We start from the raw sequence: 23,414 nt of genomic DNA, 5'->3' as shown, positions 1-23,414 counted from the left end.
TGCAGCATGGCCCTTTACCATGGCAACACAAGCACAATAATAAGTTAAGATAAGGTCCACAGCAAAGATAGTTCTGACACAGAAAATAATTGAAGGTGCTTAAAATTCCAGTCAAAGCAAATGAGCAACCACTTCTCTTTTGTTAGCCAAAATACGAAGACTGTTAAAATTCTCTCCTAAAAATATACAGTGGTTTGGCAATAATAATAAAAAATGGAAGCAGTAAGATATTAATACAACTGTAAGATAATAATAACAGGTAAAGCAGTGTAGCCATTGAAATTTCAACCAGAAATCTCTTCTTCACCGTGTAACTAACCTGTTTTGATAGATCTCTGTAGAAATAAAGGAAACAATACATACACCCTGCCTTTCTGTATTTAAGATTCTTACATGTGCTTTAGGCTCTGGTTCACAGCTTCTGCCTTACATCCTAGCACCCTATTATTTGTGTTCATATACATGAGCTTTTCTGTTGCTCCCTAGGGACACTGTAAATTCTATGGAAGCCTGTTCAGAGAGGAAAGGTACTTGAGCAGTGTGTGAATGGGCTTTCAGTGCTATCCTTGGCTGAGGCTGCAGAATACAAGCACTATATCAAAAAAATATATCCTAAATGAAGTTATATTACATATATGCCCTTAATATGTGCATATAGCTTCCTTCAACCACTGTTTAAATTGCACTTCATTATGCAACTGCTTAAAGGACTCACTTAACATCCATGTCAGTTCTAAGTTACAGCTCTTCTGGTGCTGTTTGTATCTTGAAAATAATACAGTTATATTACGTTTAGTGAACAATAGTAATAATAATACAGTAATAATAATTTTCCCATCTTGCCTCAGCTTGGCTTCACTTATCTTAAATTTGGTTAAGCAGTTCCATGACAGCATCTTCTTTCGTGTGGTGACTCTACATTATTTGAACATAGCAATTGAAATCAAAGAGTTATTTCTACCACTGTGAGAACAGAATTCTGAAGGTTCTTTTTCAGGTTGCTTTTAGGATAGATTTTTTCCCTAACCTTTCTAAACTGGATATTTGGATTGTGGTGGGGTTTTTTTTGTACATATTACATTCTGTTTTAACATTCTAAAAACATACAGACATCTGCATTACTGGCACCAGTATCTGAACTGTTTGCTTTAGACTCTCTTCATATAATAAGATGGAAAAAAAAAATAGGTATCTTTAGGAAAATTATTCATATCTTCCTAAGAGAGATGCCTAAAATATATCAGATGAATTGTAACATAAACATGCATCCCTACTGAATGCAGTAGTAAACTCAGACCTTTTTAGTTACACGTTTGCTTTATGAACATCTGAAAGTACCTAGGCATTGCAAAATGGTCAGCATCTGCATCATACAGCAGTTACATTCCAGAGAATCATTTCTTATGTTCACATATATTCTTTACATTCTGAACACAGAAATGATATCTGATTGTATTACTTTTGAATGTTCAATATACTGTTCAAAAGTGGAATTGTTGACTTAGATTACTTATTTATTGACAGTCTGGGCAAGGTGCTAGATTTAGATATCTACTACCATGAAATTTCATCTACCGGTTCCACCTCAAAGGACAGCAGCTCTACCACAAAAAGGAAGAGACATCCCGTCGAGCGCAGAACTTCAACTTTAAGAACTACTGAGAGGTAACTTACACAAAAGCATAGTAGGACAAATAAACGTTGCATATCTTTGCAGAGAAAAAATATATTATGTGCATGTTCATTAAAAAAAAAAAAAAAACACAACAAATTAGACAAACTATTTTTTTTTATTTGTTGAATCTTGCTAAATTCGCTTGGAATATGGATAGCAGAAAATTTTCCATCTTCATTTGGAGGCACAAATGATAGCATGGTTTATCTCCAGCCTGCCCACCTGTTTTGGCTTCCAAAGCTTCAGATAAGATAGACTCCTGCTGTAAATCTTTGATCGAAAACCAGATCCAGCTAAAGCAGAACCTAGCTCATTTCAGCTTCCAAAAAGCTGGACATACGCCGAATTTTTCAACTGCTTTCCACAGATAAGGCCCCTGCTTGAGTGCCTCCTCCTGCTGTCCCATAGCACTGTTTGTGTTCATGGCTGCGGCGGCACCGCTGGAGTGGGTAGTCAGGAGAGGAGCTCTGAAGGGTGGCTCTTCCCACACAGACTTCATAGAGGGGGACCTCTGCTGGGCAAAGAAAATTCATATTCTTAGCAATGCTCAGGCACAGATTGCACATACGAAAACATCCACATTTATTTTATTTATGGCTCCGTTTGTATCTTCATATATATAAGAGAAACCTGCAAAGCATCCAAGTAAAAATGTAAAGAAAACGCCAGGTTGACTGCTGGATTTAAAAACATATCCAAAATAATAACAAAAATGTTGGTAGAGCTTTCTGTGTTTGTTGCTTGTTTTACTTTTTGGCACTTTATAGGCAGTGTTTACGTCCATTGTAGAATGGCATTGTGAAGGTGCAGAATTAAACATCATGTGAGGGAATTACTTCACTTGTTAAATGATGCTTTGCCAGGGCTGTTAATTACTCCAAATCTTTCACTTTTCAGCTAGAAAGCTGTGAAATAATGCAAGGTCAGATTTATATGGATGAGAAATAGCACAACATGTTCTCAGTGGCCTTGTGCCCTTTGTTGTGACCCCATTGCAGAAGAACACGTTGTTCTGCGTTCATCTCAGCTGCATTTGTTCTGAGGTGCTGCTTCCTGCAGCACGGCTGGATGAGGCCTAGCACGGTTGGGTTTTCTTTCTGTTTTTGTCTTGAGGGTGGAAGTTAAGCGACCGATTAGGAGTGTTTGCCAAGGTAAACGTTTTCATTTCAATCCCTGAAACACTTCTGCACTTAATCCCTAGGTCAAGGGTTGCGGAGAGCTCCCTGGAAGAAAGCAGAGCAGAAGATAATCCCTATGACTACCGGAGGCTGCTGCGGAAGACCTCGCAGCGCCGGCGCCTTATCCAGCAGTTCTAGCCCCGCTGCCGTTTGCTGTTATTAGCATCATCTTTTTTATCATTTTATACCACATGCTTCCTTTTTTTTCTTTTTTTTTTTTTTAAATCTCTGACATTTCAGGTTTACAACATGTGTGTTCATGTCAGTACGAATTACTGTAGTTTACAGCCCAACACCGATGCAAAGGGACACCATCACTGCTGGATATACCTTTAGAAAAATAAGGAATCAGGTTTCCTTCAGATACCACTACTGCATCTTAAAATTATTAAGCATTAAGCAGCCTAAATGTAGGTTACCTTCCTCGGTGCGTGTTGTTTTCCTCTCTGCATTTAATCACTCTTACCCAATTAAAATAAACCATATAGTTTATCATTTCCTCATTAAGCCTCCAAAATCCCATAGGCACCTCCAGAAAACCTTAGTTATTGTTTCTAGTAAATTGTTTTACAGGAAGAAATAAATGACAAGGACATCACAGGGGAATTTCTATTTATTTTAGGTTTACAATGCCTAAATTTTGGGATAAGCTCTATGTGGTATGTGTCCCTCTAATGAAAACAAATGATTAATTGATCGCGTTCTGTAGCAGTTTATTTCACTACTGACTTTCCTGTAAGCCAGTGGCCAGCAATAAAGGTTAGCACTGCATGTAGCATTGGAGATGTCGGAGGATGGAAGGACCCAGCTCTCCTCACCCCGTCACTAACAGAGCACTTGGATCATGTTTGCTTTGATCTGCTTTGCATTAGATTTTTAGGAACCTTAATCTCTGGGGTGCCAAGAAAGGAACAGAAAGATGCTCTCCGGTTGATTGCTGCCTAAATGTAATGATCATTCTTAATCAGTTCCACTAGAAATTAAATGGAAATAAAGGCGATAGCCACCGTGTTCAAAATTTCCCCTGATTCCTTATTCACAAGCCCTTATTTTGCCTTATTATGCAGATAATTGCCGTTATTCCTTTCAGGGTTCATAATTGCATGTTGCCAGCTGTAACTACAAGGGGAGGCAGATTTTGGGAAGCTAGCAGGAAGGCCTGGCCGTGCCCCTGCCGCGCTCCATAGAGGCTACAATAGCACAGGTTGGGGCTTTGTCCCCCCGCACACACAGCCCTCAGTGAGGGGTGGGCCGCCATCACCTCCGGACCTCTCACTGGCAGCAGGGCCACAGCACCGGGTTACAACGTGCTGCGATGTAAAATTTGCGATAAATCATTTAAATTTTAAAATCTGCGTTAAAGTTGCTTTCTCGAATACTATTCAAACGGTACCGTTAATAACAATGCGCGAGGCAGGGACGCGGCTGCCCGGGCCTCAGTTACTCCCAGCACCGACAGAACAGCGCAGCGGGACCGCCGCGCCGTCCCCGCCGAGAGGCGCAGCCAAGGCCGTGCCCTGGGGCTCAGCTCGCGGGGCGCGGGTGCGACCCGGGTGTGCGAGAGCAGCGCACAGCGCGGTCCGAGGGGCTGGGCGGCGGAGCGGCGGCTCGAGGGGAGCAGCGGAGCATTCATTCCTAGGGCGGCGACGGGAGAGAAGCGAAGGGCTGCCCCGCCCTAGTCGCCCGCTCGCAGCCGCGGGGGGTTGCCCCGGGAAAGGGTGAGGGAAGACGGGGATTTCTCAGCGCTTCGCGGGTCGTTGGCAGAGGGGAAGCCTTCCCGCCGCTCTGGGCACAGGTGTCCCTGCCCTCCTCTCGGGGCTGCACAGCCGTAGCTGCGGTGCGAGAGAACACCCTCCGCTCCACCCAGCGCTGTGCCGGTGCTCTCCGTTCATCCCGTCCCGTCGGTGCCCGCCCGGAGGTATCCCGCCGCCGCCGAAGCGCCTCCCCCCGAGCCGTAGGAACGGCCCGGCCCGGCCCGGTGAGGACGGCCGCCGCGCCTGCAGGGAGCGTCCTGGGGCGCCCACGGAGCCGCCCCCACCCACGCGTGCCCGGGGCGCCCCCGCCCCCTCCGCTCGCCGCCACCCGGCGCAGCCGCGCGCTCTCACACGGCCGCGCTCTCGCCCTCGCGCACACCCGCTCGGGGCCGCCCGGGCTGCAGCTCTCAGCTCTTCGTCCGCTTCGGCTCCTTCATGGCGAGCCCCAGCTCCGGTTTCTGGCCCTTCGGGACCGAGGAGGGCTCCGCGGCCGCCGAGAGCCCCGGCACAGGTAGGGCGGCGCAGAGCGGCCGGGACCGGCCCGAGCCGACCCGACGGAACCGCGGCGTCCGACGTCGGTCCCGGAGCTGCGGGATCGGGGCGGCCAGGGGGATCCCGAGGAAGGGCGAGACCCCCGCCCGACCCGCGGACCCCCGCTCCGTTATGTCTTGCAGCCAGAGCCTGGTGCCAGGTGGCACAGAAGTTCACCGGAGGCATCGGCAACAAGCTGTGCGGTAAGGGCCGGGCTGCGGGGCTCCGGGGCTCAGCCTCGGGCCGGGGAGGGGGGCCGGGGGCCGCGGCGCTGAGCGCGCGTCCCCTTGTCGTTGTCAAGCGCTGCTCTACGGAGACGCCGAGAAGCCCGCGGATCCCGGCGCCAAGGCGACCCCGAGGGCGGCGGAGCCTCGGCCGTCCTGCCCCACCTGCACCTGCGACAAGAAGCCCTGCGGCTGCCGGAGAGCCGACGTCAACTACGCGTTCCTGCACTCAACAGGTAACGGCGCTCCGCGGCGGCCTCGGACACGGCGGCTCCGCCGGGCACCGAGCCCCGCACCGCTGCGCAGCCGCTGGAAGTACAGAACGAAAGGGTTCCCGAACGCAATAAAAATGAACACGCGGCGCTCTGGAGCCTGAGGGTCGCTCGCTGTGAGGATGAGCGACCTTCCCGCTGCGGACCCTGTGGGGGTGGTGGTGGGTTGCGGGGAGGAGGAACCCTACTTGAGCTCACGGTGACTTTGCCCTTCAGCAAAGCCCCCCGCCTCGTGCTGCTGCGGGACGGCGCGGCCGCGGCACTGCCCGGAGCGCAGCACCGTGCTGCCAGCCAGCTGTGGGCTGCGGGGACAAGGCTCCATCGCGCACTGATGGCGGGGCGGGGGTTGCGTGTGGCCGCTATCTTCCTGTTTACCAACTTCCCGTTTTTTCCCGAGATTCGTTTTTCCTTTTTTCCCCGTTCACCTGCTATCTCTTGCTGTCTCAGAAATTGATCTGAAATATCCTGGGAGCAAAACCCGCTATTTTTAGATGGGGAAACGAAAACCTGACCGCATCCCTTGGCACATCCCTTGAAACACGGTCCACATTCCTTAACAAATCAAAGTAAAATTTCTTTATGCTGAACACAACAAAAAGATCTCCCAGACACAAAAGGAGCAGCTTGGGATCCGTGCAGTCCCGCAGCAGTGTTAACTTTCCCCCTTCACCCCCAGACCTGCTGCCAGCGTGTGACGGGGAGGCAGCGACGCTGTCCTTCCTGCAGGATGTGGTGGACATTCTGCTGCAGTACGTGGTGAAAAGTTTCGACAGATCAACGAAAGTGATCGATTTCCACTACCCCAACGAGCTGCTGCAGGAGTACAACTGGGAGCTGGCGGAGCAGCCGCAGACCTTGGAAGAAATCCTCCTGAACTGCAGGACCACGCTCAAGTATGCCATTAAGACAGGTACGGCTGCACTGATGGAAGTGGTATCTCGTTGTGTCCCGCAGTGTTACAAATCGGAGCAACCCTGGAGCTCTGCTATTTCCAGGCAGTTTCTGACAGAGCAGGGGCTGTTTCCAGCCCTGGGGCTGTCGGTGCAGCATCGCTCACCCCTTGTCATTTAAAACGAATCCTCCGATTTCCCCCTTTTTTCCTCCTCTCTGTTTTGCCTGGTGGGGGCCAGGCCTGTGTCTTAATTCCCCTGGACCAGGGCAGCAGTGCAGGGACCTTCCCAAGGAGCAGCCCCAGTCCAGCAAACGTGGATTGGAGTCCACGGGGCTCCGGGTGGCTGTTTGCCACCTCTGTCCCTTCACTTGTGTAAGGACTTAAAATTAGAAATGTGTCTAAGCTCTCTGCAGAATTTTTTTTATTATTATTATTACTTTAGGGTTAAGAATAGAAACAAAGCTTAAATTGCTTGAATTGCCCTTTTTTTTATTTCCACTAGGAAGCTGTGTCCCACTGCCCGGCCATGCTCCGGGGCCACCTTAAACACAGACAAAAAGCGCAGCGGCAATTAGTGCTGAGACTGGGAGATAAAGCGGAGTGCACAGAGCTCTTGGGGAGAATTTGAATCGCTGAGAAATTGCTTAAAAATAAGCGTGCACCGATTGCTGGGAGAGACAAAGGCTGATGGGTGAATGGGGGCTGTAGGGAGACTGCGTGCGTTTTGGTCGGCTTGTAGGAGCAGCCTGATCCCAGCGGCGATCGGGGCTCTTTGTGATGCTGTGGGTTAGTGATGGCCGTGCCCAGCCGTGTGTCAGTGGTGGACGGTCCGGTGCTGTCTGAATGTTGGTAAAACGCTGCGATGAATGGTGAGATTGGTGCTACCTACAGAGCAGTGGCAGAGGTTAGTGTTCCCAGTGGGTCTGTGCAGGGCATGGGCAGTGCCTTCCCCACTCGTTGAGGGTCCCTGGAACCAAAGCGCAGAATTCTTACAGCGATTTTCGTTAACCTGCGGTGTGATAGTCATTCTTCTTTGAATTGTCTTCAGAATAATGTTAACTATTCCCTGGCATACAGATGGGAGGCTGCTCCAATCCCTTGCATTTCTTTGCTGCTGTTGTAATGCAAACAGCGTTCCCCTGGTTGGAGGAGTGACCCTTGTGGGGCTGAAATGTGCGGGGTTTACACCCAGCCCCTTTCTCTGGAGTGGAATGCACACCTGCCCTTGGAGGAAGAATTTCTAACAAATACATAGCTTTGCTGTCTGTTTCGAGAGGCAGGTGCTGGGGGGGCTCTGAGGGGCTCTCCCCATTGTCACCCCTTTGTTCGGTGATGGCTGCACAGGCGGACGGACGTGGACTCTGAGCCCCTCACAGGCTGTTTGTTGTTGCCTGGAGCATGGCTTGTAAGCAAAGCCGCAATTTTCCGCAGCTTGCTCACGCATCAGAGTGTCACTTAGATGGAAAAAAGCCCAGCAGTGGGATTGGGGTCAGCCTAGGGGGTGGGTTTGCCGCTGTGCTGAGTGTGCCCTGCAGAAAAGCAGTATGCAAGCAGCAACTTGTGCTCCGGAGATATCGCTGCTGGGAGGTGATGCTCCTACAGTCAGAGTTCTGGGATGTGGCTCCACATTCCACCCGTGTGGTTCGCAGATACCCAAGCAGGAGGCTAGAGAAATAAGCAGTGACACAGAGCTGTCATCTGGGGCTGGGTACTGCCAGAGCATTGCTGAGACACCGGGGCTGCAAATGTGAATTCTGTTGTTCCTCAGCTTTTTGGTTTGGGTTTAGCTCCAAAGCGAGAGTTTTCCTGGTCTCTGGGAGTCTTCCAGGGCTTCCTCTTTCACACCCTAATTCTTTAGGAGCGGAATGTGGGAGCCAGTGAGGAGCCTGGCTGTGATGCTGAGCCCAAGCTGTGAATACTGAAATCTCAAAACCAACTGAACAGCCATCACGGGGGAAGTACAGAGCCCTGGTGCTGTGGCCATGTGTAGCTCTGGTGGCAGCAGTAGGGCACGTAGGGAGCCACCCACCCCATGTGAGCATGCATCCAGGGTAGTGCTTGTGGGGTGCAGTGCCAGCTGTATCTCCGCTGGGGCACAGCATGGCTGGAGGCAGCACCAGGGGTGTCTCAGGGGAAGGAGACAAGATTCCATGCCCCCCACCCCACACTGTGCTCTGTTCCACAGCCCAGCTGTATCGCTGTGTGCTGTGGGGAGGGGGCAGTCCCCATGCTGCTGTGATCTCATGTCCATGCCTGATAAGGGACTGCTGGCGAGCAGAGATAAGTTCTCCCTCAGCTCTGGTTCTGCCTTCCCTCAATCATCCTGCTCCATCTTTTGTTTTCTGTGACGGCCATAGCAGCATGTTGTCCGTGGGGCAGGACAGGTGCTTTGAAGGCTCTTCCTCCCATCGGACAGCATTCAGATAATTGTCACCCGTCCGTAATTGTATCGGTAATTGTGCCATTTAACAGCGCTTTGCAGAGTGTGTGTAGGAAAAACTGAGCTGTGATGGTTTCTGTTCTTGTTTTAATCTTTCTGGGCACGTTTTTAAGAAAAATCGCCAAGGGGATTTTGGAAAAATACCAGGAGCCAAATAGATTAACAACATAAATGAACTTGCAGCCAATTGAGGATATTCCTGTACTGCGTCCCGATGTGGCAGCGGTGCTGGTTTTGTTTAAAACCACAATTGCAGGCAGCCTGCGTGTAATTGCAGGCTGGCAGAGAGGAGCTGACGAGCACCGCCACCGTCCCCGCCATCTCCGTGCGATCATCTGCCATTGAGTCGTGAGCAAAGCAGTCACCAAAGTGTTCCATTTTCTCGTTTTGCCCCGTCTATTATAATGGTTAGCTATTCATCACTGATGTTATATGTCCTGGCAAGCCCCGCCGATGGTGGCTCGTGCGCGCCTTTCAGAGCCAGCCAGGCACAAACCATTCGGTGACAGCATGTGACACGCGAGCAGGAGCGAGCCGCTGTTTGTGTGAGGCAGCGTCGTGTTCATCTCCAAGGCACGTTGAGAGGATAATGGGGAATGCTGGAATTTATTAGTCTGCGTCAGTGAAATTACTCTGATTTTACTTGGAATGAGAAAGAAGAAAAATCCTGCCTTTTCCAATACATACATTTATTGCTGTTTGCTTTGTTTCGTGCCTTGAAAGCACTTCCTTCGGTATAGAAACCCCGAGGTAACCGTGCTGCTCAGGGCTGAACAGTTCCAGTCATCTGACTCCCGGTAACGTTTTCTATTTATGCAGGGCATCCTAGATATTTTAATCAACTTTCAACTGGATTGGACATGGTTGGGTTGGCAGCAGATTGGCTGACATCAGCAGCAAACACTAATATGTGAGTAGAAGAAATTTTTTGTGATATTTAATATAATTTTATGGCTGTATTGTACAGTATTAGCTGCTGTAGCTGAATGAAAGAAAGAAAATTTTTATGTTAAGGTTGCTGGAAAAACAATTGTCTGCTTTTAAAATGATTTTGACATTTAACAGCATGACGATTTTCCATAACATTCTATAGGCACTGAAATTTGATCATAGAGATATGATGTCAGAGGTTTCCTTTGCTAACCTCCCCAGAATTGTACAGAAAAAATATTTTAGTATTTTGCATGCATAAATATGTAAAATGAAAGCTTTGCTAAGAGAACAGTTGCATTTAAGTATAGGAATTAGGTACATCTCATACACCAAGCAGTTAGAAGCATTGCTTCCTATAAGAAAGAGGTGCAGAATTTAGAACATTTTTGGTAATTTTTTGCACTTTGAGGCTCGGAAGCGTTTTTGTGCCCGTGTTTAGCTCCATGCACTGTCTTGTCATGAACGGGGCTGTTGATGTGTGTGCATCAAGACAAGCACGCAGGCTTTAGCAAGGCAAAGGAGGTCTGATTTGGGCCAGCAGCTCTTGAATTCAGGGCGGAGCCTCGAGCCTGGAGGAGGTGGGCATGAGCAGTTTCACTGAAGTGGGTGGAAATGGAGTCTCCAGAGCTCTGGGCATTTCTGCTTTCAAATATGTGACATCAAGTCAGAAGGGGGGTTATCAAAAGTATTGTAAACAGGACTCTATTCAATATGAGATAGAGTATATTGAGGCTATCATGTAGTGCAGTATTGGAAAAAGATGTGTTAGAGTTGAAGATGAAAGCATTAAATGTGAGCATTACTACGTTTCAGGTTCACCTATGAAATTGCTCCAGTGTTTGTACTTTTGGAATATGTCACGCTACGGAAAATGAGAGAGATGGTTGGCTGGCCGGGGGGCTGTGGCGATGGGATATTTTCACCTGGTACATGATATTTCATGCTTGCTTTTTGGACTATGCTATGTGACATCCCCTGTAGTTAAAGAGTAAACGTAATTAAATATGCATGTTCACGAGGACGCTTGCTAATAACCACTAGTGGCCTCTCTCAGAGATAAAGCATTGCATGTTTTTGAATTTCAGGGATGTGATTGAGAGGGTCTGTTTGAGCAAATTGCACTGCATTGTGAGCAGCTGTAATGGCACATGGGAAACATAATCAGAAGAGACATTGGCCTTGCCCCCACTTTTTGTAGAGTACATGAAACAGAAAGAGCGTTGTATTAAAGCAGCGAGAAGAAATGTTGCCCATCACCAAAGGGGGAATTGGAGCAAGGAGGGAAAAATAGGACATCCCGTGAAGTAAATTCAGTGGTTAGTTAGGGTCCCACCAACAGCACAGTAAGCAGTTAGCTTTCCATGTATGAGCTGGCCATGATGCTCAGCAGGGACCTCAGAGGGCTCCTTCTTCTGAGTGTCTGGAGGCTCAGACCTGCTTCCATCTGGGCACATCAGTAAGGCAAAAATGCCTGTGGTGCCTGTGGAGAAGTCATTGACACCGAGACACTGCATTCTTAAGGCTTTCATTTTATTCATTCCACCTAGTCTTTTGCTTCACATTTTTTGTCACTGAACCTAAATATTTTAGCCCATCTATCTCCCCAAATTGCAAAAGATCAGAAGAATTTACATTGGGCACAGCATCTCGGCGAGTCAAAAGAGAACAGACTGATAGTTGGGGTAGGAGCTCTTCTGGAAAGAAAGCTCAGAGACCGAATGGAGGGGAAAAGAGCATTTGGACTAAATACCAAGCAGAGGAAAGACCTTGTGGATAACAGCCTGGGCTGCTGGGAATCCAAGTGCAAAAGTTCCAGCAGGGCTCATCAGCAGCTGACTGCGGGCATCCAGCTGCCCACGTAGGAGCTGCTGCAGGAGTTTGGGGTTGGTCCTTTCTGCAGAGGTGGAAGAAGTGATGAGCTTACATTACTTTTTGAGAACTTGTTGTTCTTGTGTACTGCATACGCAGAACACAGAGGCCTGACAAGGGTCTTCAGATTTTATTGGTGTGTTTTGTTGTCTGCAATTAATGGTGAGTGTAAACAGAGCTGCAAAATTAAAGACAGAATGCAGGCTTATTGTTCATAAGTTTTTTAGGGTTAAAAGACTAGATAAAAAATACTGGGAAAATCCAGCATTGAAGCAACTTAACATTTCAGTCTTGATTCTTTTGATACTGAGCCCACTGACTTTGGACAAGATAGGCCAAATTTCTTCCACCTGGACACATTAGTTCATCTAAATCATCAACAGTAGCTGCTGCATGATGTTTGCATATTTTAGGGATGAGAACCTGAATATTTTCCCTTAACCTCTCTCCATGTCATGTTACCTCATTTGTTAAAGAAGGTATAGATGCATGCTCATACCTCCCCAGGTACTGTAAGGGGAGGAGGAAGCAGCCCCCAACCCGCTCTGAGCCCTGTGCCCCAAGTGTAATTCCCCTTTGACAGGGTCACCAGCTGTCACACTGGGGCTGAGGACAGGAAGAGCCTAGAGCCAGGGACCTTGGGTAGAAGAGAAGTGCAACACCCTGGGCTTGTTACAGCAATTCCCATTTCTTCAGTGGAGAGAGTGGATGTGTGTGTGCATGGTGCACGTCATCCCAGCTGCCATAGCCTAGCTACCTTTGGGATGAGCTGAGCCATTCCCTGGCAGTGCTTGCTTGTGCTCCTCCATCCTTAGGTGGATGAAAGTTAGGAAGCAATTGGACCTGTTCATTTAAAAACCTAAAACCATGATCAGTGTACACCTTTTTGTTTTATAAATATATGTGCATAAACATAAATATACAATCATCTGTATGTGTGTGTATATGCGTATACTATATATGCAGGATAAAGCTGTTGGGTTTTATGTGTACATGTATGTTTATGTGTGTGATGGTGTGTGTAATGTGAAAGTGCTCGGACTCTGCCTCAGGTCCTGCATTATATTCCCATAGTGCTCATGCAGTGTTAATGTGCAGCCAGATACAGTTTGGCTGTAGACGCAGAGACTCAGTAACAGTCTTGGAACCATAAAATAAAGAGTATGTTTGTAATTTGTGCATTGATAATTGAAATACAGGAATGAAATACTGTAGACCTGTCATTTGATGCTTACATGAGTGTTTTAAAGCAGTGTACATGGGTGATTTTAACAGTAGCGCAAGGGAGAGGTAACCTTTTCCCCTCACTCCCACTGGAAAACAGATAAGAAGAACAGTATTTATTAGAATGACCCTTTTTTCCTTTCTCCTCCCTCTCCTACTCCAGTTATCCAGAAGGCAGTGTCTCTTGGTACACAGTGTAGGTTTTCTCAGAGCCAGGGTGTGAAGCATCACCCTGCTTCAGGAGGGAGAGGACAGGTCAGGTCACACTCAGAAGCCGCTCACAAAGTCGCCTTGTTGATATGCTTGGCATGGACTGGCTGTAATGTATAGGTGGCACATAGGTAAAACTAGGGACTAAAGGAAAAATGGTGACAAAAAAAGAAGATAAAAGGAAACCTCAATCATTTTTTCCCACTAGTGTTTTATGCATAAATTGTTCTCTGTGTGTAGTAGACCTGTTATTGTACAACCCAGCTCTGTGGAACATCAGGAGAAAGAATGCACGTTTCTGACACGGGACAGATATGTTAACTGGAGAGTTAGGAAAACCATAGCAAAACTTATCGTTTATACTGCAATGATATTACACTGCATAGAAAAAGTAACAGTGTATTACTGTGGACTCCAGGTGGTGCCATATCTAACATGTATGCTATGTTGATTGCACGTTTCAAGATGTTCCCAGAAGTTAAAGAAAAAGGAATGGCAGCTATTCCCAGACTGGTTGCCTTCACTTCTGAACACGTATGTGTTTCTGTTTTTTCCTATCTGATACATCTGCTTGTGAGAATTCCTGTATGGGAACTGCTGAGTGACGGCCTGAACCTCTGATTGATCACCTGAGGCGAGCGCTGAGTCAGCCATGGGAGCACAGGTGAAGGCAATTCTCCTGTGCTGCCGGAAGGGTGGAGCCTGGCTGCACCTCTCCTAAGGCCCATTTAAGAGCTGACTGCCAGTGGGGGAGGATCTCTTCTGGAGATCCCTCCTCTGGAGTTTTGCAGTGAGCCCAGGATACAGGTAAGCATTCTACCTATTCTGTTTTGGTATAATAACTGTGTAGCCGTACTCTCTGGTGTATTTCATAAGTATAACATCTGTACGTTCATTGATTATATAATTCCTGATGAGGAAAGTAGCTAAACAAGAATTGGCAGCCAGATGCCTTCATTTCTGTTATTCCTTCACTGGTAATGAAGAACTGGGAGGGGGCTGGCTTCTTACTCTGTGGAGGGATGAGCTGTGTATGCCTGTGTGGCTCAGACTCGGGGAGAACAGGCTCCACGGACACTGCCCTTTTGGTTCCTCTGCCTTGAATCTATAAATGCGGTATGGATGGTAGAGACCACATCAAATAGCAGATGCACTATGCTGGGCTTCTGTGTGCCGTGTCCTGGGGAACAGATCCCTGTGAATCAGAGTACTTCTAGCTGGAACCACCCCTGCTGTCATGTAGTAAGGGTAATAACGCCCATGAAGACAGTAGCACTGAAGTGCAGTGTCCAGCCAGGCATGCTGCAGGGCACTGGGTTCACTGTGGGTTGCCCTCTGAGCACAGCCCTCAGCACAGCAGGGTTCATTCAGGCGCCAAAAGGAGCTGGCTGTGCACTGAGCGGGGAAGGCTGAGAGATGGGCACGAGGGGGTTGAGTGATCCGTGTGGGGGAAATGCAGCTTTTTGCTTTACAGACAGCCGTGCGGAAGTTGTGTTTCTTTGTGTATTATGGGGTTATTTGGGACTTAGGGCCATTTCAAGCTTCTTGCAGCTTATAGTTGTACAGGGGGAAGGGGAAAAGAGGTTGTACCCTGAAGGGCTGTGAGCTGTCTTCAGGCTTCATGGTCACCTTTTGAATTTCTTTCCAGCTAGGTGGATTCATCCAGAAAGAACTCTGATGGCTGGGTTCAGCAGGCTGCCATCCTTTCTGCTTCACATCTTCCTGGCTGCCTTTTTGACTTAGAAAGCATGTGCTGCTTCATACAAGTGTGAGGAGCTCAGTGTCCTAACAGCTGGTCAGAAATGCTGGGAGGCAGTCTCTTTAAGGATGGGGTGCAATGCAGAACTGCAGGCTCCAGTTTGCAGAATAATTGTCCCCAAAGCAATTGGACAAAAATATTCTGTAAATGCTTTGCAGCTCTCCAAAGTTAGCTTCACAGCTAGAGATCCAGTATTCATATGGAAGTTACAAAGCTAATAAGTACTGCAAATAAGGTTCAGCATGATTATTTAAAATAACAGATCTTATTAATCATTAGAGAATTTCATTGTATTCATTGCAATGGGATGTTAAACAGTGGACCTAATTGTGCTATCGGTCTCAAAATAATGAAATGAGCTTTAATAATTGTGTTTTCATGCCAAGGAAGAAGCATCTCCCTTAGCAAATTAAACATTCCAAAGTCAAATACACAGTGAATCCCCAGAATAGCATTTTAAATGTTACATTTTAAAAGTATCCTGAAATTCCAATTATGTCCCTCCCTCAAGCAGTGTATGTGGTACCACATCTGCTAGGGAAGCTGAGAAACCCCACCAGGTAAAGATAGGGTCCTTTAACCCTTAATTGCCCAGCAGACAGGGATTGGGCTTTAAGCTTCAGGAGGGCAGAGAGTTGCAGAGGTCCAGAAGCACAGTCCCTTTTTAGTTAAGAAATGTCATGCAGAACTTGAACAGGCAGTAAGATACAAGGATGGCATTTGTCTCGTTTATCATGTCACACTGATCTTCTGCTCCCTTCCAGGCTCCTCAGTCTGACTCTCGTTTCTCCCTGTCACAGCTGCATGCTGTTTTACAACAATGGCTGTGGAACAAGCAGGCTGTAAATGAAATGCCGTCGCTTCCCCGCACTGTACGTGTGGTGTAGTAATAAACAAAGCTGTAAGTCACTGGATTTTATTAGAAACATTGAGATATATTTTTTTTCTTGAGATTTTCAGTTGGAAGCAAAGTTTCCAGTATTAGTAATTCTCTGTCAAGAATATCAGCATCACAGACCAGACTCTATTTTCATTTCTACCAATCTAGAGCTTCTGCTATTATGAGTGAAGTTACTCCACAATTGCCACTGATATTGCTGTGATCCGAATTTGGCCATGATAGGTTTAGCTGCCAGAGGGGAGAAGGGAAGGAAGGAGTAATTCACAGCTCCTCAGTAATTCCTTTCCTAATTTAGGAGTGCATTATGTGCCTAAATTGAGAGCTTCACTTCGTGTACGATCAGTGAGAGGAAGCATCTCTGGAGTGAAACTCAGAGCATCCAAATTAGGAACTTAAATGTTCCTTAATTTAGATATTTTATATCACCTTTGGGAGAGGTTCATCTTCTTCATCTAACCACAGAGAGACACTAGACTCCTGACACACACAACCTACATTCAGCCTAAAGTGGGTTATGTGGCTGTTCCAGCCCTGCCAATGCATGTTTGTCAGGTCTTCCCCAAGTTCAGTAGGGCTGTGACATCTCTGTCTTTGCTTCTGATCATTTCTGTTTCACCAGTGACACTGAGGCACATTATAACTGATTGGGTCAGGCTTGACTCACGCATAATTTCACTGAGGCACTCTTGCATTCAGGTCTTAATTTAGTCCTCTGTAGTCACCAGTTCGTCATCAGTCATCCCTGAACGTGCAGTGGTGCAGGAGCAGTGTGATGTCCTTCAAGGCAGCTGTTCTGGACTGCTCATGACACAGGAGACCTTGATTCAGATGGGTAAAAGTGATAGATGGCAGTTAAATGAAAAATTTCAGATGAAGGCTTCCTCCTACATCCCTGTGCATTGGCTTTAGGCTTGAAAGACTGTTCAACTGAGTGCATCCCTTTTTCAGTGCAGAGAAAGCACCTGAAAAGGAGAGCTGCCTTCTCAGAATATTTTAATTGATCCTTCTGTCTCTAAGGCAAGTGCTGTTGTGTTTTAACCTGTCCCCTGATGTGACTTTGGCCATTCCACCTGGCATTCTCTTAGCATGGAGCAGGGATTATCCCCAGAAGGTAAAAAGAGTGAAGAGCCATAGTCTGAGAAGGAAAGAGGTGCGGAGGGGAAGAGCTTAGGTGCAGAGAACAAGCTAGGTTCAAGTTACAGAACAGTATTTGGCCTTTTTGTTTTATCATGTGTAAATAGCTTGCAAGAATCACAATTTTTCCATAGAAGACTGGATGGGTTCAGTCCTCGATTCAGAGAATGATAAAAAGTTGGATGTAATTGGAAAGATGCGGTGATTTCTTCATCTCGTGTGTTCTCCAGATCAACAGGACTGCTTGTGTCGTCCTCATCAGCTTTCCTCATTGTCCACCCACAGCAGCCCATAAGGAGGAACCTCTTGGCATGTGCTCACAGGGGGGTGACAGCACAACTCTCATTGTAGTTTGAGAGAAGAAATAATAGAAGACCCAGCAAGCCAGTCGGTTTGCTCAATGTGAAGGGCACCTCTTCACACCGCCAGAAAGCCAGCAGGGCATGGCAGGGCTCTCGCTGCCTCCAGCATCCCCCATCTCTTGGTTTTTGGGGTGAGGTGGCTCCTGCCTGAGGCTGCCTCTGAAGCAAGTAAGGGGATCCACTGGCCATGTGGGTGTAAAGTGTCAGCTTTGGGGATGGCCAGATGTACCTGGAGGGACATCTAGCAAGGAGTGGCCTTGTGGTAAGGCTTTCAGGGAAAGGTAGAGAATCCTGGAGGGCCTGTTCTCCATTTGGTGGCATCAAATTCTGAATCTGTAAGTTACGGAGTGAGCAGGGATTTTGTTTCTTCCTGAGGAAACTAAAATTCAAACTCACGGATCCAAACTTTCTTCCTTTGCTGTGTGTAATGCTTGGTAACTATAAAAGTTTTGCTTTGTGGTATTCGAAGCCAGAGGGAGACAGTGGAAAAGTTGGTATTACAGGAAGAGCAACTTAAGTTAAGTTGAATTTTCTATTCAACTAAAAGTAAAATCACCTTCCAGAAGAGCAGTGCTAAAGAGGAGCCTCTTCCAGGGGAGACATTTATCATTAGGTCTAATCCTTCTTCTTGTCAGTATCTTGGGACTTCCGTACTGCCACAGAATCTTTGTGAGCTCAGAGCAACACTTCTCCTCCTCAGACAATGCTATAAAACTGTCAGCACAGGAAAAGAAAAAAGGTTGTGAGTCTTAGAATCATAGAGTTACTCAGGTTGGAAAAGACCTTAAAGATCATTGAGTCCACAACCTAACCATACTACCCCAACTCTAACAACTCTCCCTGAGCACTGCATCCAAACACTATTGCATCTTTCAAAAATGCTGAAGATCAGAATATGGGTATGCTATGCAGAAACATTAATAATGTTAATTTCTTTCCTGCCATTGACAAATACTTTGAAAGTGGAGTAGCAGTAGCTGAAGTAAACAATAGCAACCATCTGTTGTTATGGTGTATTTAAAATGTGATGGGGCACAGTATAACTTTTTTTGTAAATAACTGAAGGAAAAGCTATAGCTTACAATTGGACTTCAGAGATAGGATTCACACTGCTTCATTTTAATCACCAAAAGTGTAAACAGACATTCTGAGTTAGTCTGCGCACTTTTTATAGCCAATCAAAAGAGAAATCTGCAGAAGATAATTTGTCCTAACTGAAACGGGTGCCCAAGCCTTGGGGGTGCTGCAGATGTACTCTTTTCTTCCCCACTGTTGAGGAAGCCCAGGCAGTTACCAGATTCATGTTCTGAGATGGTTGGAGTAAGGAGGGATCTCGCATTGTTTCATGTCTAAGGGCGGTGGAGAGGAAAACATATTTGCCTGCTCTGCTGGTGGGGTGAGGCTGAGCGTCCAGGTCTGCAGGGTACCAGAGTTGCAGCAACCCAACCTGCAGCCTTCAGGGACGTACTGGCTGCTGGTGGCTTGGCTTGCTCAGCGTCTGGGAGTTCACGTCACTCTGAATTTATGTGAGCAGGGAGAAGCTGCAGTCTGGAAAACCAGCTGTGGCCTCTGGGCCCATGGCACGAGGGTGGCTCTTCTAACAGCTTCAGCCATGCCAGATGATGAGCGAATAATTTAGCAAGCTGTAAAAATAGAAGCATCTGCATGCTAAAGCACCATTCATTCAAGACAAGAATGGCATGCTTTTGAAAATCAAAGCATTTTGAGCAGCACCAATTTTTCCTTTTTCCAACAGGCTTATTGTGTTACTGTGCCTGTAATAAATTTGCAGTGTGTTTTGATGTTACAGTGCTCACTATGGAAAAATGACTATCAGGCTTATGCCCAACAACGGTTGAAATTTCAGACAGAGGGATGATTCAACTGGCTCGGTCTCCTCTTTTTTTTTTTTTTTTTTTTTTGTTTTTTCTGACTATTAATACACTTTTGTCACTAATGTTGAGTAAAACCTCCTCCTCATTCACCACTGAATTTCAGCTGTATTTCTTCCCAGGCAGAAATTGAAGTTCTCTTCTGAGTGTGTGTGCATAGTCTTCCAGGTGCAAAGGTGCATGCAGAAGAAGGGGTTGGGGTGTGTGACAGCCCGCTCACACCCACGTGTCCTTCTGTCTCTGGCAAGCAGAAGACAGCGATGGAACTGCGGTCCTGCTGACTTCTCCCAGCCTGGTTTTTGATTCAGGGCTGGCATGAGGCAGGCCGTCCTGTCCTCCCCTTTTGACTCTCAGTCTCCCACCACAGGACTTCAGCTGGCTCCTACACAGCCAGTGTGATACACTACAGGCTGTAGCCCCCACATTCTGAAAAGGGTTACTTTTTTTTAATTTGATATCCTTCCCACTGTTAGCCCAGCTGAATCTATCAGCAGTTCTGTTTAACCAGGGCTGTTTCTGCATATGCAGCCTTCTGTTAGGTCTGTATATTCTTATATGTCTGCCTGTGGTTATGCAGACAGCCATTTGTCAGTATTGTATCAGAAATTCTAAAACAGAGTTTAATAATCATCATCATTAGAAATGGTGGTTTTTTTGCTCCTCAACTGTATTTTGTTGCAGAATGAAACTAATTAGTTTCATTCTGGCTCTTTCAGAGCCATTCAGGTGGTTGTGATTCCGCTGATGTTTCCGTGATACGCAAAAATGTGACAGCAATGGTATGTCTGCTCTTGCATATGCAGATTGAGCAATTTCATGTTCAAAGTTTGCTTAGAAATTGTATTACCTTCTGTATTTTCTTCCCCCTACTTTTTTCCTAGCTGCTGAATTCCCTTCAGCATGTAAAAAGCCTTCAGGCATCTGAGATATCAGCAATATATTCATTTTATTCCCAGTGCTGTGTTAACAGTGCCATGAGACTTTTCAGTGAGGCAGCTGAGCTTGGCTTTTTTCCAGCGGATGCCTTTGAGCACATGGGCTTAATTTTCTTCCTCGTAGTAAACTGTTCCAATCTGTATTTCCAGGCACTTGGGATAGTTCTATTTTCTATTAGAAAAAAAGGAAATGACAGTAGTAAATCTGTTTTAAGTAGTATAGAATATAGAGCAACCTTAAGCAGAGTAGTCAGGACTATTAATGAAAATTACCCCTGAGTTGTTTTTAAAGCACAGTTGTTTTTTTACGTATTAAGTTCAAGGCACGCATTACAGTTCAGCTCTTCTTCCTCTCTGTCTTAAAGCTGGTGTACATTTGACATTCATTTCTCTCAAGGTGCTCGTTGTTATATGGGGCTTTTAAGCACTCTGTGCGGTCCCAATGACTTTAAGGTCTGTAGGTGATGCTTACACATAACATCACATTCAACTCTTCCCATACATCACTCCGATGATTGCAGTACTGTTGAGGCCAAGTATTCAGTTGATACAGCAGTGATGATTACTCCTTTGCTTTGTGACCTGCTTCTCCACTCCTGCACTGGCAGGAGGGTGGGCTGTGTCTTCCTTTCTTTAACTTTTGGGCACCTAAAAAGCCTTACTAGATTTTCTCATTGATTTTTATTATTTATTTTTAACTGTTATCTCCTGAGCTAACACTGCTGTGGTGTACGTAAAGAATTTCTTTGGACAGTATTGTTACAGTTGGATTTCATTTAATAAAAAATCTGATTTTAGTGATAAAATCTGACATAAAACTATTTCATGATCTTAATCATTAGGATTTGAAGTAGAATTATGAACTAACAGGAGTTAAGATGAGGAAGAGAATGTTAGGCTGACTTGCTCTCTCGTATATAACTTCCATGTTTTACCATACAGATTAGGTAATAGATTTAGCAATATAATAGCCCAGACCTGATTTTAAACTACGATAGTTCTGTCTATTAATGGGAGTTATAACTAGCTAACTGACTTTCACTGGCATGAGATCACAATTAGGCTCTCTCTCTCAATTTCTCTCAGTCTGTTATTTGGCCAGAAGTTACATAACAGAAGCGCATCACTCTTGGTGCCACAAACTAAATGAATTCTCTCTGGAGAAGTTTTTGTTTTGCTGAATCAAATTTGTTGCTCAGTATGTATGAGAAAAGGCAGTGCAGGTGTGCATCTAGGATGGAATTTGGGTCCATCACCAGCCACAACTGTGTATTTAATATTCCAGAAGTAAATCCAGTGATTGCTGTTTCTCTAATAAACTGTGGTGACCTGATACGAAGCCTGAAATTACAGTGATCAGTTTTCAAAGCCTAAGACTAGAATTACTGCCTATATGGAACATCTTGCAGAAGGGCTTGCAAGAGTGTAGTGTTTCATTAAGTTGGATAGGAAATAGTAATAAAAGCAATAAATAATAACAAAACCTGTTTTTTTCAGAGTCACTTTTCTGTGAAAAAAGGAGCTGCAGCCTTGGGTATTGGTACAGATAGTGTGATTCTGATTAGATGCGATGAAAGGTAAGTAAAGATGCCAAATGCTATTCTTCTGTTGGTACATAGAAGAGCATCACCAAGTGCTTAACATGGAGAGAGCACGTAGGATATAGTCAACAGTATAACTCATAGAGCTGTCATCTTCAGTCAGCCTTGCAGTGATTTATCCCACCTGAGGGACTGTAGTTGTAGTTTCTTAATGAATCACTTTTTGGAGCTGAAAAAAAAAATCTTGAAGTTCTCTTCCTCAAGGATTTTTCTTATTTCTTTTTCATCTCTTCCTGAAGTGAAACAAAAAGGTGAACTAACAATCTTTACATATATTTGTACATTCTGGTGAGAAACCAAAATGGGCTTTCTTAAGGAAGATGCACTTGCATTTTGGTACACTGAAATTAGCTGAAATGAGCACTTTAAAGGACTGAAATATTGAGGAGGATTTGCTAATGTACTTGTATTGCTTTGTGACTGGCTGGCATTTCCCATCGTGAGAACATGCCCCTTGCAGTGAGATGTGCAGTCAGTTCTGTGAAGGGTATTTCCAGAACCATAGGCAGCATGGGTCAACAAGGGGATGACCCGTGGGAAGGAGTAGCACAGCAGGCTGCATGCAATTCTGCAGGCACCACAAAACTGGTGGTAGATGAAGTCTGAACTCACCCAACTAAAAGGTTACCAAAACCTTGTTTTGTGAAAGCAAAGAAACGTTAACAAAAATGAACTTGATGAGGATTTGCAATTTGCTAGAAAAGCACATATTCTGTGGGACAAATGTAAAATAAAAAATCCTCATCCATTCTACTGAGAAGCTTTTCAGTAAAATATTCTCTTGCAGTGAGTCCAAATACCATTGTTAAAGGGTATCGAAGTGTTTATGACTCTAGCTTAAATGGAAAGTTTTCCTGCAATGAAAATTTTTTGCTGCCTCTATAAAAGTAGAACACCAAACTAAGCAATTTACAGTGCCAATCACAATGCCTGCACGTTGATATGTGGGCTTAGTAACTCTTTATTGACAAAGCTGAACACACCTTGATGAGGAATTAATGGCAACATCCAACATGCATCAGAATAAACATGATTGTTTCTACTCGCTAAAGACAGACTTGCATCAATGATGTCATGGTTTCCTTTTCTTCTTGTGCAAATTCCACTTGATTTTTTTTCTGTGAAGACTACAGTACTTATCCAGCCCACCCTGAAATACACAGTGAGATTACTGCAATTCTCAGCAAACCCCAGTAGATCCTGCAGGCACAGAACAAGCTGTTGGGGATTGACGTGGGCTGGTGAATATGTAGACTTGTAGGAGTGTGAAGGAGTACCATAAGATCTTTTCAACTTCTTCAGCCTAACCAAGCATGCTTCTTGGTGTGCTTGGCTCCTTTCCTCCCCACCCTGATCCATTTCCACCAAGTCTGTCTGGTTTTGCTGTATCATGGGAATTTGTGGTGAATTTCAACCAGGAAAGCGTGCACAAGATGTCCAGCCTGGGACATGAACAACTGTACATTTTCATTGCCTTGTCTACTACCTTACTGTTGGTAGCAGTAGCACATTAACTGCAGGTTTGCAGTCAAAACACTCCACTTTGATATGATAACTGTGAAGACTATACACAGATGTGTTTACTATGAGAATGCTTTGGCACCAGCAGTCTCTGTCCACAGTGCTCT

The 23,414-nt window shown here is 45.8% G+C and overlaps 2 protein-coding genes across 9 annotated transcripts in view; both read left to right on the top strand.

Moving 5' to 3' along the window:
- Nucleotides 1-4,831, top strand: part of MYO3A (myosin IIIA) — a 102,042-nt gene extending 97,211 nt beyond the window's left edge. For all 6 annotated transcript variants that reach the window (XM_048951001.1, XM_048950999.1, XM_048951003.1 and 3 more), the window contains 2 exons: nucleotides 1,525-1,665; nucleotides 2,877-4,831. In XM_048951001.1, the coding sequence (XP_048806958.1) occupies nucleotides 1,525-1,665; nucleotides 2,877-2,991 (256 nt within the window). In that variant the 3' untranslated portion in view covers nucleotides 2,992-4,831. The remainder of the gene's footprint in view (nucleotides 1-1,524; nucleotides 1,666-2,876) is intronic.
- A 98-nt stretch (nucleotides 4,832-4,929) lies between these two features.
- GAD2 (glutamate decarboxylase 2) overlaps nucleotides 4,930-23,414 on the top strand; it is a 34,348-nt gene continuing 15,863 nt past the window's right edge. Inside the window, exons 1-8 of one of the 3 annotated variants that reach the window (XM_048951005.1) lie at nucleotides 4,930-5,118; nucleotides 5,282-5,341; nucleotides 5,440-5,598; nucleotides 6,311-6,544; nucleotides 9,786-9,876; nucleotides 10,713-10,825; nucleotides 13,621-13,736; nucleotides 21,683-21,762. In XM_048951005.1, the coding sequence (XP_048806962.1) occupies nucleotides 5,043-5,118; nucleotides 5,282-5,341; nucleotides 5,440-5,598; nucleotides 6,311-6,544; nucleotides 9,786-9,876; nucleotides 10,713-10,825; nucleotides 13,621-13,736; nucleotides 21,683-21,762 (929 nt within the window). In that variant the 5' untranslated portion in view covers nucleotides 4,930-5,042. Of the gene's footprint in view, nucleotides 5,119-5,281; nucleotides 5,342-5,439; nucleotides 5,599-6,310; nucleotides 6,545-9,785; nucleotides 9,877-10,712; nucleotides 10,826-13,620; nucleotides 13,737-13,874; nucleotides 14,010-14,850; nucleotides 14,971-15,725; nucleotides 15,863-21,682; nucleotides 21,763-23,414 lie in introns of those variants that run through there. The other 2 variants (XM_048951007.1, XM_048951006.1) reach the window with 2 other exon arrangements.

This window comes from Lagopus muta, chromosome 7 (genome assembly GCF_023343835.1).
Source record: "Lagopus muta isolate bLagMut1 chromosome 7, bLagMut1 primary, whole genome shotgun sequence".
Classification (NCBI taxonomy): Eukaryota; Metazoa; Chordata; class Aves; order Galliformes; family Phasianidae; genus Lagopus; species Lagopus muta.
This window is presented reverse-complemented; position numbering and strand designations above follow the sequence as displayed.